Source organism: Erithacus rubecula, assembly GCF_903797595.1.
Source record: "Erithacus rubecula genome assembly, chromosome: 17".
NCBI classification, from domain to species: domain Eukaryota; kingdom Metazoa; phylum Chordata; class Aves; order Passeriformes; family Muscicapidae; genus Erithacus; species Erithacus rubecula.
Window position 1 is genome coordinate 3,290,329 of NC_136669.1, and position 17,512 is coordinate 3,307,840.

At 42.5% G+C, this 17,512-nt stretch overlaps 1 protein-coding gene across 6 annotated transcripts in view; it reads right to left on the reverse strand.

The window, feature by feature from the left end:
• Positions 1 to 17,512, reverse strand: part of PDGFA (platelet derived growth factor subunit A) — a 34,456-nt gene that overhangs the window by 14,563 nt on the left and 2,381 nt on the right. For 5 of the 6 annotated variants that reach the window (XR_013776203.1, XR_013776204.1, XM_079320667.1 and 2 more), the window contains exons 3-5: positions 10,409 to 10,513; positions 8,253 to 8,440; positions 1,263 to 1,389 (exon numbers count right to left, since the gene is read on the reverse strand). Coding sequence is in view for 3 of the 6 variants with exons in the window: in XM_079320667.1 (XP_079176793.1) it covers positions 1,263 to 1,389; positions 8,253 to 8,440; positions 10,409 to 10,513 (420 nt within the window). In the remaining 3 variants the exon portion in view is untranslated. The remainder of the gene's footprint in view (positions 1 to 1,262; positions 1,390 to 8,252; positions 8,441 to 10,408; positions 10,514 to 17,512) is intronic. The other variant, XR_013776202.1, reaches the window with a different exon arrangement.

Below are 17,512 nucleotides of genomic sequence, written 5' to 3' on the forward strand. Positions count from 1 at the left end.
TCAGCTCACCATCCACTTGCTGGGTGCAAGTTTTGTTGCTATAAGTAATTAAATCCTAGAAATACATCTTTTTCCATGATAATTCTGTCCCATTTTTTACACATATGAAAACAACAACAAAAAAAAAAATTGATCTTAAAATCATAGCTGCTTAATCTATGGCGATTAAAGACAATTTGAAAAACTTAGATTGATCTAATGAAACTTTTTTTCCAAACTGGAGACATAGAAAATATATCAAACCATACCCACATTAAAAACAGCCACTTTATATGGTTTTTTTCTAATGGTGGTTTTGTCTAATAACTCCACCTAGTTTCAGATAAACACTCAGCTCAGATTATAAATTGATGTCTAGTAAAATTGCAGCAGAGGTCTAACTTTGCTTTTATAGAAATTCTAATTCCTCTGCTCTGTACATAGCAACTGAAGTTTACATTTGCTTGGACCAGGTTTATGTCTCCATGCTGGATGGAGCCAGTACAGAAAACTCTTCCTTACCCAGCCACCTAAAAAATCACCTTTGGACAGCTTTCCTCCTCTATCTGCTCTTCACTGACTCTTTAATTTTGGGCTGGTTCTATTGTACCCTTAAATTCCCTGCAGATGTGCAAAATAAACTTTTGAGGCTGCCTTCAACCAGCATCAGGAGAAAGGGAAATGTCCTTTTTACCATAGTGGGTTTCCTGAAAGTAATTTTTCCCAACAAATCTTTCCCCATTGTAACTCAAAGGTTGTCTTGCTAAGGCAAATTTAGGTTTAATGCAACAACTGACAAATTCTTGAGTACACATAGGTAAGGAAACAACAGGAATGAGCAACGTTATTTCCAAACTCCTTAGCCTTGAATCCTGAATTTATTCCCAAGTGCTTTACATTAATTTCATTCATATTTTCCCCAAGGTCAAGTAAATCTCAGTGTTAGCCCTGTCTCCACAAAGTCTAAAGAAATTAGGCAACAGAGTTCACCCAGGAGCTGCAACATGACAACCTTTAACTCAGTGAAGCAAGCCCTGAACACTACTGGGCATTTACATTTATTTAAAGGCCAGCCTAATGAGAAGTGATACACTTTAAATTTGAAATCCCAACTCCTTATACAGCACAAACTGGCCCTGATTTGGCCACTTCAACATAAATAAGTAGCTGGGAGCTTCTCTACTGAGTTCACTGTAAACAACATTTGCTTTATGTTCTTTACTGATATAAAAATAAGGTCCATATGAAATCAGCATTAATGCAAAAATAAAAGGAAAACATACCAGTTTCTTCTTCTCTATAATCTGAATTAGTATTTGATGATGTACAGGTGCATTCCATATGCTCTTCTAATCTCACCAGAACTTCTTTTAATTTTGGCTTTTTTCTAACATACTCCACTTTTGCCACCTATAAAATACGATGAGGTATGTACTGAGACACATCAACATGGTTACAGTTCAGAACTGAAGACAGATAACTCTATACCTCTATTTTTAATGTAGCCAAACCCATATAAAATGTTAGCATACTAATCATCTTTTATCTTAATTGTGCATCGTGTAACTATTTATTGCACAGACTATTTGTTTATTCAAGTTCAGTAGTTTGAAACAATTTTCCCCCAAGAGATAAAACAATTTCCCATTCATTTTGGTTTGATGTTTTAAGCAACTCAGTTTCCACATGTATCACAATAAACTTCTATACAGATTAAAATCAGTGGTTGTTCTTGTAAACTGCCACTTTCAGCACAATCTTCTGTAAGTGTTGTTAAAGACTGACAGTAAAGGCATTAGATAGGTTTGTAATAAATTTTATTATTTACAAAGTGGTGTCTCCAGAGCCCTCTGAACATGAAGTGCTCAACCCTACACAACCAGGATCTGGACATCACCTTAGAAAGGAGTTTCATTCCTACTCACTCCCAGTAATAACCTGGGGCTTGGTCACAAGAGCTCTCACAAGAACCAAGTTTATGGGAACTACCACTCCCTAAACTGGGTCCAGCCTTTGGCTTTATTATGGAAAGCTGGCAGACAGAATACTTCTCCCCAGTCCTTCCAACTGTTCACAACTGCACTGCTCCACTTATGGCACCCTTAAGATAAAAAAGTCTGGAGGGCAAGTTGAGGTTGGAGGATCATGCTGGAGCAGATCTGGCCACATGCAGATCTCTCATCTGAAGGAAACCAAGGCAGAACAGAAGGATGAACACAAGGACATCCTGACCCACAGGTTGGCAGCCAGGAGAGGAGGAATGGCAGAGAGGGCACAGCACTGATGTTCTAGTGCTGGAATTGCTCCTGGAATGCTGAGCACTGCATTGTGTGAAATGTAGTGGGCATGATGGTCAGGGCCATGCAAGGGAATATGGTCTAATGTGGGCAAGGAGAATGCCACAGAGCTTGTGAGGGGTCCAGTGTTTAGTTCTCAGCTGAGTTGAGCACTGCAGAACGGGTGGTGATCATTAGCTAGAAATGGAGATCACTGCAATTAAATCATGGCTTCTCAGACCTACTGATCTGACAAAAGGGCACTGCACTGTGGCTGTCCCAGCAAACAAGACTGCAAATCTCAGGGATGCAGTACAAAGAAGAGAGATGAGGGAGCAGCAGGACAGGGGAGGCTGGTTGTGTCTCTAGAGAAGTTTCATGACAGAACTATAAAGGCTGGTCCAACCAAAGCTCCAGTCACTACCAAATAAAGCCCCCACAATGACATTACAGCCACACTTTCCTTGTGTGTTTGGTGGGGATTCAGTGCTCTAAATCAATCTTCACACTGCAAAAATCATTCTCTTGCCCTTTCAAAACTGGAACAACAGTGTCACAAAATGAGAGTGGTAACTGGAAAAACCCATTTCATTCCCAGCTCCCAGAAACACTCTTTTCTGGCTCTGAGGTCACAACAATCAAGGGTCTCTGAATGCCAGTAAGAGAAGCTAGAGCAAAATCCTGGTGGGAGACCTGCCTGAGCTTTCTCAGAGCAAGGAGTTCAGATTTTAGTCACCACCCCTTCTGTCAACAGGATCTGGAGATGATTTTCATTTACCCAGCAAACAAAAGTTACAGAAATAGATGCAAAAAATGAAGTATCTACATTAAAAGGTATCTTCTGAAACTGTCAGATCTCCATGTAAATGGATTAAGAGCTGGCCATGACATACCAGAACACTTTACCTGGAAGACTGGCTACAGGTCAAAGCAGTATGTTTCAAAATTTCCTATCAGAACCCAACTCCATCAAGCCTTTGAACATGATGATTTCAAAATATATGGTACAACTGAGTCATCTGGCATCAAAGGATGACTAATCCTTAAAATTTATGAAAACAAACAGTAATTAAGACACCTCCATCATCAGAGACAAAGAAAGGGACCCAGCAATCCCAAAACAGCTCTCAGATCTGCTATGCTTATTACAGCTGTTAGAATAAACCAGTCTCATTGAAAATTACATGCAACAAAAATAAACTGTAATCAAGCTTTTAAAAGCCTGTCCTTGTTTCGCTTGGTTTTACACACTGAAAGATACATGCAGTTCCTGTGGCTATTGGTATTAAATAACAGTTTAAAAAGCAGAAACAGTAATACTTTGTAGAGTATCAAAATGAATTAATGCAGCAATTTAAAGCTGGCGTTTATTGTTGTAGTTAAAAGACAATCCAGCCCACGTTCCACTGCCCTACTTCACGCTACACAAGTTAAAGGAATGTCATTTTCAGGTGTTGCAAATACTGGAAGTGGAGCAGCACAAAGCAGACAGGCTGCTGTGTCTGTGTCACCTGTTAACACCTGCTGCCACACACAATGCTGAGCTACAACAATGAAGGCTGCAGGTCACATTTTCAGTGGGTATAAACAGGGCTAGCTGTGCCAGCAGCATGGGATTTGGCCTTGTGTACAAATGGCTTTATCTTCTTTGTATTTTTCTCCCCAGTGTTTATATTGTATAGTTTCTCAAGTGTATTACACAGAACTTTGAGGTGGTCAAACCTCAGCAAATCAACAAGCTCCTTTTACTTGTCTCTAATGTAACAAAAATAAAAATCTTCAAACCCTCCAGATCCATATAACTATATAAACTCTTTGAGAGCAAGACAGTGAAATAACTGATTAGCTTCTCAAATTGTATATAATCAGTGGTACCATACTTGCATCAGTGTACATTCTAGGTCTACATCCTGCAATACAGTGTGGTGGCTGAGTAAAAATGAAAATAAAATCTGATAAAAATAAATGGCCTAATGGAAACATCATGGAAACACTTTTTTTTAGGGATTCTCCAGGAGATATGAAATCAGGTGTTAATAGCAGGGGGAAAAAACAAGAGCCTAAGCAGAAATGTCCAAAACACCTCCAGTACTAGTTAAAATTTATCATGAGCAGGAGCTCACAAGAGAAGTGTCAACACAGATAGTTCCTCACAACATCAGAACTCATGAGGCTGACACCTAAATACTGGAAGGAAACAAGCCCAAAAAGCAACTGAATGAGGATATTCCTTGGAATCACCTATTGCTTCCATATTAACATAACTGCATGCTGATGGAACAGAGGACAACCTGTCTGTGAGGAAGATGTGAGTCAACAGGGACTCAGGGACTGGGGAGGCATCAGGACCTGGCACGTCCCAGCTGCAGGGACAGGAGGGCAGGAATGGCTGTGAGGGGTCTGTCCCTGACACAGCAGCCAGACCCTGCCCTGTGCCCTGTGCCAGGGCTCCCCTGCTCCCAGGGCACCTCGCTGCTTTTCCGCCTCCACTCTGTTTCCTTGGTTTCTCCCATTCCTAAACTGACCTTTGGTACCTGGTCCTGCCTGCCAGCCACTGGGAGCTGCCTGCAGCTGAGCCACAGCTCATTCCAAGTGCTGCTTATCTCAATGGCAGAAGAAAAAGGTTCTTAAGGCTGCAAATAATGACATACAGCTATTTCAGCTACACACCCTGTGTGTTCTGCAAGGCCTTTCCAACCTGCTCTGAGGCTGGGGAGCTCTGCTGAGCAGCTCTTCCTGAACTCCAGCATTCTTTTTACAACCTCTGAACAACTCCCCAGTGACAGATGAGGAGCTGCTCCTGCATTCCCTCCTGTCCAGCTCCTTTTCTCTTCACTTCATCCCCATATTTTACTCTAAGAATATACCAGGTTAAGATTCCCCAGACAAGCTCAACACTGAATATGCAGAAATGCTTGAAGCTGCAGAGCTTCTGCTCAAGGCCAACCTGAGGTTAAGCTGAGGAAGATGGAGTAATTTAGCTCTTGTCTCTTAATTTGCATATAGGCATTGCTGCAAACAATCATATTGTTCAATTTGGCTATTCAAAATTAGTAGTAAACACAGAATTTGCTCCATAATATTATTTTCTGCTTCTGTGACCAAACCCAGCAAGAACAACACCATGCTCAGAAAACCTCTTGGGAAGACTCTTATTCAGAACCCTCCCAAATAAATTATGGTCTGGTACTTGGTAAATACTTGAACTCACTGGACAGAAGCAACAGGATCTGCAGACATTACTGAAATGCTTTTGCACACAGAGGAGAAAATCTCTCTGTAACAGACACCAACACCCCTAACACCCCCATCCCTGTCACCATTCCTCTATAAGGAGAGAAATAGAATCCTTTCCTTCCCATCCAAGAGCAGCTCCCAGCCAGCCTCTTCATCTCAGTCCGAGTTCTGTGGGGCTGTGCAGGAGCAGTTTGCTGAACAGAGATGTCCTCAGGGCCAGGAGGCTGTGCTCTCATGGGCTCACTGTCACTGTGCAGGGCAAACCCACCTTTCACTAATGAAACCCACCCAGTGAAAGGGAAACCTTACTACACCCATTTCAGGAAAGCTGTTCCACCAACCCCCCTGGCTTGGAGCCTCCCTACAGCTTCAATTCCACATTAATGGTATTTCACTGATGAGAGCCCAGTGAAGAAGAAGAAAGGGCATCCCCCAAACCCTCCAGCCCTTGAATCATGTCCCAGGAATGAAGTGCCTGAACACAGCAGCTCCACTGCTCCTCCCACACTGCCCCAGCCGTCTCTTAACCTTGACTACAGTGGCCCTCAGTGAGACAAAGAAAACACCCTTTGCTTTGGCCTGTTGGATGATGCAAACCCACTTGCTGACCTTTCTGGATGAACATTTTTCTAGTGTGAATGGGCCAGCTATGATCTCACTACCTTGTCAATGAGGAGGAAGCAGGGAAAGCCTTTTCAATGTTCCATCAAAAGAGAGCTTTTATGCAGTCTGACATCAGGGGAAAACACAAGCCGGCTTTCCAACTGCACAGCAGAGCAGCTCTCCAAAACTGCTCCCACCTTTCCAGGGACCCTTGCTCTGAGCCAGCTACTTAATGGCATGAGCAGACATTCAGCTCTAAACTTAGGATTGGCAAAAGGCTCAGAAAACCATCAATTACATCAAAGCTACAAGGGGATCTGACTCTGGAGGGCATAAATATGGATTCTGTTCTAAGAGTTCTGGTGTGACAGTGGGGTCAGCCTACAACCTTTACAATGAACATCCTGTTCCTGCTTGACCTCTTGTCCTTTTTTTTTCCCTGCTACTTAATGACTGTTTGGAGCAGTCTTGGAGCTTGGAAAAAAAAAAAAAAATTGTCCTCCAAAGCTGGTTGACGTATATTGATATTGCTGGTGGCAACATATTTACACAGCCACGAAAAGCAGCTGCTCAGCTGAACCTACTTTTAGCTTGTGCCCTACTAAAATGAATGTAAATCCAAAAGCACTACAACAGGCTGAGAGACTAAAATTCCTTCAACGTGGTGGTGTGCTGGGGAAGCAGCCCCAGCAGTGACATCCTGCAAGGATGTTTGCCAGGAGTTTGCAGCTTAGGGAACACTGTGAGTCTCAGCAGCAGGGGGACAGCCAAGACCCTCTCATCTGTCACCTCCCCCCTCCCTCAAGGGTAGGAGAGAAGCACAAGGTTGCACTATCACAGGTACCAACAGCAAGTTCATCACACACATCTCAGCTCTTTGCTGAGCACGTCCAGCTGCTCTGTACGTGTTTGCTGCTGCACAAAATCAACGGGAAACTGCAGCAAACCCAAAGGCAACAGCACTAAATATCACAACCATGAGGCACTTTCCTGTTTAGCTCCTATTCAGAAAGTTTTACAGTTGCAGTCCTTCAATCTCCCCAATTTGTTCTTAAGTAATTATTGATCCAAATTTTGACCTCATTTTTAATTGTTTGTGCAAAGCGGATCCCATTAAGGCAAGGCAGCAAGCAAGTGTAAAGTATGATTATTTTTGGGAACACTGAGATAATCTCAGATGTTTCTCCAGCTTATTTGAATGCAAAAACATTTCTCAAGTGTTCAGAACCAGAAAAGAAAAAGAAATTCTGCGCAGACAAATGTCTGCATGTATGAAAAACAGTGTATGAAAAACAATGAAATTACTTAAGTGCATTATTTTTGTTCTAGGATGCACAGCACTAAATGAAAAGCACTTTTCTCAAGAAATCCATTGCAAGTGCAGCAATTGGTGTGTTGTGCTGAGCAATTTTACGTTCAAGAATGTGGTGGGGTTTATTTTAATTCTGCTCTTAAGAAATTCAGAGCAACAAGAACACAGAGTCTTCAAAATATGAATGCTAAGTGTAAGTCTAATCTCCTACACACAGATGTAGATCAACAGTACTTGTTTAAATACTGATAAAAATTAGAACATAGTGAAGCCAAATGAACATAAATATTTCACGTAATATTTACTGGAAAGTTGCAATAGGGATTTTGTCTAATGAGTAAATACAGCATGAAGCTGTTGAGTCTTCTATCCCAGGGGTAAGATAATTTGAAACACATTTTTTCAGATCAAAAGTGTTATGTTGTCAGATATAAAAGCCCAATTTAGGCTGCATAATATTTAATTAAGAAAACAGCATTCCATACTGTGATTTATTTATTTTTTTAAGTCCAATGCCCCTTGAGTCATTTTATCTTCTTAACTTTAAGATCTGCACTGTGCGAGATCATGGGAAAGGCACAATCAACTTTATTTTCATTGCAAAAACAAAAAAACAAAAAAACAAAAAAAAAAAAAGAAAAAAAAAGAGAGAGAGAGAAAACCTAAAGGGAATCCTGTGAAAAGCAAATCCAAACCCAAGATTTTCCAATGACCACATAGCTCAGACAGTCCATCTGCTCACTCAAAGCGCAGAGGGGGGCTCTACCCGAGGGGGGTGGGGAAGGTTTGGGGCACACAGCAGGGGGGTTCCCAGGCTGGGGAGGGGCCCTGCAGCCCCTGCTCACCTTGACACTCCTGTGGTGTATCCGGGAGGGCTGGCACCTGACGCTGCTGGTGTTGCAGCAGCCGGTGCAGCGCTTCACCTCCACGCAGGGCGGCCAGATCAGGAAATTGGCCGAGGTGGGGTCGATCTGGCTCCGAGGGATCTCGTAGATCACCGTCCGTGTCTTGCACACTGCTGGGATGGCCTCCTCTGCACGGGGCACAGGGCACAGCACAGTCACAGCCCAGCTGAGCACTGCCCCACCCCTCAGCACCCAGCTGGCAGCAGTGCTGCATCCCCCTGCTCACTGCCTGGGGATGAGCCTGACTCGCTCCCAAAGCCCAGCCCTAAAATCAGGGTTCCCAATGGCTTGGCTCCCAACACAGCTTGGAGCACATACCATGAGATAAGACAATCCTGGCTCTGGAAGTGACAGCAAGCCAAGAGCTCCTCCACATTCAATGACCCCCCTAGAACAGCCTCTGAGTGACTGTGCAACAGCAGCTGCTGTTTTCCAGCACTGGGGTCATCCCTGCACACAAACACCATCACACAAACATGCAACAGGCAGCAAACACCCCTCAGAGGTTAAATTGAGGGTTATCTGTATCATACCCAATTTGCACAGCTGGGAAACAACCTGCACCAGCTTGAAATTTTCAAGATTTTGGGTTTCCACTTCCAGAACTTTAACATCCCCACATCAGGGAGTCTGGTTCAACCACCATTCCAAAGGGCAACTGCCATCTTTTCTGAAGTCATCAAAGCTTTGTACATGTTGGGGTTTATTTAATTTGTTATTTCTTGAATGATGCAAAACATCAGCATGACCAAAAAACCTGCAGTTAAACCAATATCCTGGTGGGTTCAGGTAAAATGAGCTTGTTTGGAATTATAAAGAGTAGCTCTGTACTACTGTGTGATGCTGCCATGATCCAAACCATGTATCATCATCAACCTAGGGACTGTTTAAGAAGTCAAGCTGGTATTTCAAAACAGTCCAGAAAAAAATAGCAATTTCAGGAACAAGTTGTTTGCTGATAAGTTCTCCAAAGACATCTGGGATTTTTTTTTTTTTTTTTTTTTTTTTTTTGCCTTGCAATGGTAGCTTGTGATAGCTTTGGGTTAGATGTGTCAGGGAACTGGAACACTGCCTGCACTTCTTCACTTAGTTTTTATGTACAAGAAGCTCAGGCCTGCAACATAGAAATCTAGGCTTAGTTTTGAAAGAGATGCATTTCAACAGACTAAACAGAGTGAAAATTCTTACTTTCAACCCCCAGTGCCATGAACTCAGGAAAATTAACAGATGCAAAACTGCAAGATAGCTGGCAACTCCTACAAGTTATTGAGCACAGGCAGTTCCCAGTGCCTGTGGTGGGGAGGCATCCAGCACCTTGCAGGGTGAGGTGCCAACGTTGCCTCAGAACCACTGCTCTCCCCAGAGCTGCCAATTCACACTGCAAATCCCTGCTGACAGCAGGCTGGGCCATCTCTGCCTGCCACCACACTGAATTACCCACCATGGGTAGCAGTGTGGATGTTTTCCACACTCCAGTGGAATGGGGGGACACTCACACTTAATCAGATGAGCAAGCACTGCACATAAATCCTATTTGTGCATCCTTTTTTTAAATTTATATTTGGGTTTTGTTGGATCACTATCATTATTAATCAGGATAAAATCCCCTGTAAACATGCCCTACACAGAAATGGAAATCAATGCCCTGGCGTTTGCATCAATGGCTTTTAATTTTTGGGATAAACTGTATTTTTCTTGTGAATAAAGAGTCAAGCTGTTTCCCTTTGTGGAGCTTCTGTACTGAAAACTCTACCAACTGTTGATGTTTTTTAAAGCACACTGCTGTAGTTGTTCCCCACACTATGAATTATACATTGAATATCACAGCATTTTCTAACCAAGGTCTAGCTTTCCAACATGCTGCAACAAGAAAGTGAATGTAAAGAATTTGTGCATGTCTGTCTCCTATGGACATCCTCCAGAAGACAGCTTCTCAGGCAATGGCTTGTTTTGTGCAAAAAAGAAAGGCAGAAGCTAGAAATGGCCCTTTTTTCCCTTTGTGCATGTCACATTTTTTCCAGTGAAATGTCCTGCTTGGCTGACCAAAAGCACCCCCTCTGCTTTCACTCCCAAAGCACAAATAGCTTGTTTCTTACCAATGCTTCTTTTTCTACGAATGGGCACAGGACGGTTCTCTTGCACATGTTTAGCAGAATGAACGCTGTAAGATCTCAAGTTTGTTTCTGAAACATCATCATATCCTAGAAAAGAAACAAAATGTTAAACCTCAGGTATGTTACTTGCACCAGTGTTGCTACAGCGCTGTTTCACTGTTACAAATCTGAGCTGATCATAGGGACAAGAGCAAATCCTGCTACAATTAATCTAATGTAACCTCTGGTAATGCAATTGCAAGGGCAGAAGGCAAGGATGAAAGACACAAGATATTGAATGTCGTGTACAAGCATGCACAATTTAATTCCAATGTCCATTTTACTGAAAGCCCCCCAAAACAGTGCACACACTGTGGCAGAAAACCATATCTAAAGTAAAACAGTTGCATTTTGATGTGAAAGGCATAACATGGCTTTTCTTACTGGAAAGGTGTAGAAATAGGAACAATAATCCTGCATGTGAAGTGTTTCTTACAAACATTTTGAAGTTCTGGTAAGAGGCAACAGTAGACAATATGGTATTAGACCCAACAGCAACAATGCTGCCTCTGTAAATTTTCTTACTTGGTTTTCAGGGCAGTACTAGGACAGAATCAAAAGCAAAAAGTAACTAGCATGGGTTTCCTTTTAGCCTCTCTGTTGCAGAACAAATCCCCTGTGAAGTATCCTAACCTTTGGAGGGGCATCTGAAGCTACTGCAAACTCTGGGACTGCATCCAGGCTTGTCTTGTTCCCTAAATAAGCCTACCACATGGGTTAAAGGGCCATGAGAAAAAGCAAAGATGGAAAACTTGGCATTTCATTTATCATAAAAAACAACAAAATAACTGCTCCAACTATTTGGGTTTGTTAAGTGAAGCAGTTCAGGTCGTGTCCCATGCCGTGGGGTCTGAAAACCACAAGCAGAGTCTGCAAACGGGGGATCAGGAAGAAGGAAGCAAACAGAGAACTGCACACAGACCCCAGGACACCCAAACTAAGGGGTTTGGCACCACTCTGCTGCTTGGAGTGTCCTCTGGAACATCACTGCAGAGTTACAAGGTTTCACTGCTGACTCCTAAGAAAGCTGTGACATGCTCTAAAAAAATGCAAAAGGGTATTACACAGTGCTCAATTACCCTCTCTGCAAGCCACCAACACCCTACACTCCCATCTTCTGCACTGTCACACTCCCTGCTTCCAGTTTGTTCTGTACACACAGCTGCCTGTCTCTGGAACTTGTTTTAATCTCAGTTTTATTAGTAACACACATCATAAGGCTCTGCTGCACAAAACAACCAACTCCTTTTCTCGTCCCTCCAAGAAATTGTGCCCTAAGGAACGTGCAGCTTGTGAAATCACCTGTGCAGCCAGGTGAGATGTGAAGACAGCAGGATCTCCAGCACCTTAGAAAGAGTTCTGCATCTCAGGGTTTATCATTGCTTCTTGGAAAATACTATTGTAAGTAGCTAAGAGAAGATAAAATCAGAGGTCCAAGAGGTAGTGCTGGGATCACCCACTGGTTCTGTTTATTCTCCCTATCAGCTGAACAGGTTTTCGTATTAAATTAGTAATTGTGAAACCCACAGTGTCAATTTATCCAAGTAAATTGGCTCCTAGTTCCTATATGTGGTGCTTGTTTCCCATAGATTTCGATGGGAAATTTTGGAACCAGACTAATTAGCTGGTATTGGGCCTTATTTGCAGTCCCAGTCCTGTCATGTAACACAGCAATGACTAAAGGGTTTTATTTCTGCTTTTATTGCACCCCATACTCCAGAAAACTCATCAGTGGTATAAATAAAATGGCTTGCCAGAGATCCCACAGGAAGTTTGCAACTGAGCTGGGGAGAGGAGCCAGGTCTCCCACATCCCATTCCAATGGCACCAGGCCATCCACCTGATCCCAAATGGTGTTATGCAAAATGAGGATCCGTTCTGCTGTGCCTCCAGCCCTCTTCTGTTTCCTAGCACTCAGCCACCCAGCACCTTAATACTGACCTCCTTTTTGGCAGCTTCAAGTTGTCACAACCTCTCCCTCAATTTGAGGCAATGCAGTGATACTCGACAGCAGCGTGAATTCTGCTCAGCCCGAGCTCCAAGCTAGGCTCAGAGCAAGAAGCATGTCCATGCACAAGCAAACAGTGTTTATAAGGAGATTAAACACAAAAGTAAAGCCTCTAATCCCAACTGCTTGGTGGGCACAGGCATCAGGTTAGAAAGGGAAGCTGGCAGAGGTGCCAGGGCTGGGCCATGGCTCCTAATCCCACACTCAGCACTGCTGGCACAGCTCCCTGCCAGCGTGAAGGATCCCTCACTGCCTCCTGTGAAGAAGCTGGTGAGATCCAAAGCACTGGTATGATCAGCTAATCAGTGAGTTAAGTCATGTGCTTACACAGAAGTGCAGGACTCAGATGCCATTAGGCATTTTCCATCACCACATTTATAAAGCAAAATGACACTTCAAGAAGGTGTGCTGTTTAAAAGATGATTCCTAAGGTGAAGAAGGCCTCTGGGCTACGCTGTAACTCACTGTCTCAAAACAAATCTTAAGCATGTACAGCAGTTCCTAAGTTCATGTCTGTCTGTGAGGGCTACAAAAAAAGATCTATCTACACAGCTAGCTCAGCAGAACAAGTTCCAGTCAAACCTCAGTGTGTTATATAACACAAATTGTATTATTTCTATCAACACATCATGCAAGTTTGGTTTAATAACAGAACCACGGGGCATGGCAGGAGCCAGAAGACACTACAATGCTAAAGGCACTTAAGTGTCCCCCCTGACTCCCACAGGCATTTGGAAGGAATTCCATTTCCCAGTGAAGTCAATGGGAAAATCAATGCACTTCAAGCAATGTTTAAGTCAACTGGAGTCTTGTCCCAGCAGGAGTGAAAAATCAGCTTTGAAACTCATACTTAGCTCTGAAAGTGTGGCCAGAAGACCTCCTTTTATTTCATTAAAACCACAATGCTACAAAGTGCACTCTCTAGTTTGACTTTAAGGAAGGGTGATACTGAATTTGTATCAGTTCTTCCCTCAATGTACTGATTTAGTTGCAGGGTGAGGATAAGCTCTTAGCAAAGGAAATGCAAGTTTATGGGTGCTTAGCACCTCACAAAAAGAGGTTTAGAGCAGAAATGGGTGGTTCTTAGTTTAGAACTCCAACAGTGCTCGTCACCAAGTGAAGATGGAGGATGCTGCACCGAGCCAGATTAGTGAAGCTTTCTTTTAACGATTTAATAATAAAAAAATGTTTTCATGGCAGCCAATCAAGAAATTTGTCTGTAATCTTTTATGTACTGACAACATATCAATGATGGGCACAAAAACTCTTGCAATTAGCCTTGGTCAATCCATTAGTGTAGTTGAAATTGTTCTTTTTTGTCAGATTGGCAATTTTCCACTGGGTCATGGAATATAAATCACAGAGCTCCTGTGACATTCTGCCAATACATGATTACTCTTCACACTCAAGCAGCATGTGGAAAGCATCCTAAGTTTACTACTATTTTCTATGTATCAATTTATACTTTTGCATTTCCATCTTCTTACCAAACTATTTTATGGGAGATACAACTCCCAAAACATGCAATCTTAAAGCAAACCCTTCTAGATTTCACTTTGATGTACATCCAGAAAGTACAGATCCAAGACTTCTAGTACCAACAGCAGCAGTTTAGGAAATTCTTATAATCTCTTTTTTTTTCAGGAATTCAATGCAAGGTACAATAAACTGAAATGGTCTGTCTTACAAATCAGTCCTAGAGCCAGAAAGCCCACGGCAACATCAGCCTGGCTTTTTGATCTTCTTTTTGGCTGATACAAAATTTGCCCTTCTGACATTCAACTGCAGAGATAGATGTCATTAAGTTTTCAACTTTGATCTGTTAAAGGAAATATAAATAGCGGCACGCAAGATCCTGTTTTAGTTTAGGTTTTGTTTTTTCCTTTACCTAGGTGTGATCAACCAAGCAGGAGGAGTTTTCCCTCATCTGTCTCAGGAAAAACACAGGCCACACATAGAAGATGCCTCTCATGATGTGTAAGAGGTGCAAGGGAAGCCAAAGCACTGCACTGCAACGCCCTTCATTGAGCAGCACACCAAAACCCAAAGTCAACAGCACATTTTCCAAAAGATTGAGCACTGCAGCAGCCTAACACTTTTTCCATGGAAGTATACAGTTAATTTAGAACGTTTCTCCACTTAACAAAAGCTGCTCTGCTAGTTCTTAATCACAGGCTGTTAAATTCACATGGCCTAAAGTGACCCTGGTGGATGCCCTTAACCCGTGCAAAGAGGCACACTCAGCCCTGCCTTTCCCCATGCAGGCAGATGACTTGGGGAAAAATCTGTTCCCAGCAGGAGGCAAACATAATAGGTGATGAAATGAACTCTACCTCCCACAGGACAGATGGGAGAGGTGAAGCACGAGGAGAAAAACCACGCTGCTGAGCCGGAGAGAACTTCACAGGCAGAGCAGAGGAAATGCCCCCGTTTTGGGGATTTAGTCTGCTCGTAGTAAAACTGCACACTAGAGCTGCCCACCTCCTGGGACTGTGCATGTTTTCTCCTTTAAACAGGGTCAGACTGCTCTCCCTCATGCCAAGGCAATTCTGTCACTGCCTCTGGATCCCAATCGCAACAAATTGCTACAAGACCCTATTTCCTGATAGAAACAGGGAATTTTCATGCTGCCTTTAGCCTCTGAGTCGGACATGCAGCACTGGGCTCTGACAAACTGGCCTGGATTTTCTTTTATGAATACAATGATAAGCTCCATGTTGGGTAGTGTTTTTCTTTAAGTAATATGCCAGATGGTCTGGGGGTGTGGTTTCTAATTTTATGAAGGGGTTATCAGTCATCTCTGCGCTACAATATAGAGACCAAATCTGTCAGAATAGAAGAAAAACCTGCCCACTCTGACTTACAAAACTTACTTTTCCAATTAAAAATACATGTTTTGCATTGCAGGAGAGAGAAATTACTGTTCTTCCTTCATTTTCCACAGATTCCGCCTTGTTACTCAGGAATATCAGACATTTTCTTCATGCATGCCTGATCCTGCAAACTCTTAGCCTACAAGATCATTCTTAATTCTCAAGTCCACCCACTGAGTTTAAACAGGGCTACTCACATGCAGAAGGACTGGCAACACCATGCACTAAAACGAGGGAGAGAATAGTCATTGGAGTGATTTTGTTCTGAGCCTCAGCTGAAAAATGAGTACATGCTATAAAAGAGAAATATACCTACTGTACAAGCCCTCACTGAACTGGCTGTTCCCTAAAGGCAACTGCAGCCCTAAGGAAATATATTTCAGAAATATCATCTTACCAGGGACAACGAGAAAGCATTTGATTTGCTAATTCGAGCTAATACTAAATATAGTAAACAGGCCCGATCCTGTTTACTGAGGAAAGCACAGCAATTTCAATACCCCATTAGTCACTCTGATAAGCTTTGAGTAAGAATTACTCATGACAGTAAAGCCTGCAGGACTGTGCCCAGGAAAAGCAAATGTGGGTAGTAAAGACGGGTTACTCCATGAAAACCCAACCATGCCTGAGTAGCTCAGAGCACAGCTTAGCACACAGGCAAAAGCAGCACTCACATAAGCAAGAACCGGGTGAAAGGCTGAATATTTTGGTTTTATTTTTTAATATTGTTTGAGTTCATGTCTTAAGGAATTACTGTTTCACAGTGAGATAGTAAAATATTTATGTCTCTTGTTTCTCTAATGGTTTCTAAACTGACAAATTGCAAAAAACAGCAAAACGAAATGGGCAAACTTCTGGCTGACCTTTTCCATTTTCGGTCTTGCATCCTCCAGTTAATATTTGCCACGAGGTAAATAATTATTTTCTGAAATAAATTTCTCTGCTACATCTACCCATTTCTTCAGCTCCTGCCATTGCCCCACTTGTCTGCCCAATTCTCTTGCAATGGAGCCATGTGAACTTTTGCTCTCCTTCTAAGAGGTATTTAAAAATGAAGCATGTGCTTGTTACGCTGAGGTATTTGAAAAAATAATGTATTCTGGTAGCTACAGAACCCTGACTCAAAGGCAGGAGCAGCACGCACTATTTTAAAATGCTAGCACTCAGATCCAGCCCTTCTGCAACAGCAGCCAACTCCACCAAGTTCACTGGGGAAAAAAAATTTAGCAGTAGTGCACTTGTCTGGTCCAAAACAGCCTTCAGTGGGGAAATATGAACTGCATATCCCTTCCCTGTTGTGAAAGTTTCTTTAATTGTGGTGATAAACAACAATGATGAAGCACAGCTCTCCAAAAATATTAAACCGATGCCAACCTGGTAATTAGTAATTAGCCTCTATGGTGAAGTGTTGTGCAAGACAGAAATACTCCCATTTTCAGTGTAATGGGTAAACGTTTGCTCCCTAATCACATGAAAATTGAAAGCTATGACTGTAAAATACGTTTCTAGTGTGTTCCTGCTCATTAATAGAGCACTGTACAAAAAGCAGTGAGTTAAACTCTAGAAGGATCCTCTGAATGAAGGTGATTGAACCTGGCACAGACTTTACAAAAATACACAGCATATGGTTTAAAAGGAGATGGCCCAGTACCAATGCAAGCAAGAACTCATTCATTTTTCTCTATGTTTGTGCTTCAGCAAGACGCAGGCTTCCCCTGGGCACATCAAAGGTGCCGGGTTTATTCTCTCTCAACTGAGGGAAGAAATCACCAGGAACAAAGTGCATCAAGTGAAACCAAACGATAAGGAACCCAGCAATACCATGCTTCTAGATCTGATTTACTGCTGCAACGATCTGTTAAACTGCACGTTCTCACTACACCCATTTGCATGCCTAATGATGCAGAAAATAACCCTGCACTATTTTCTTTTGGGGGGGGAAAAAAAAGTGTATTATTGAGAGTAAGCTTCATATGCAGGTTTCTGTTTAAAATCAGTGCGGACGGTTTATTTTCCTTTTAATAAAGCCCAGCTCTTGAAGAGACATTACTTCATTCATAAATATTGTTTCAAATATTTTAAATACCTCTAGGACAGTAGTTTAAAGATAACAGAGCAATGCAAGACCAACAACAAACCTGACGGCAATTCTTCTCCGCTGCGAGA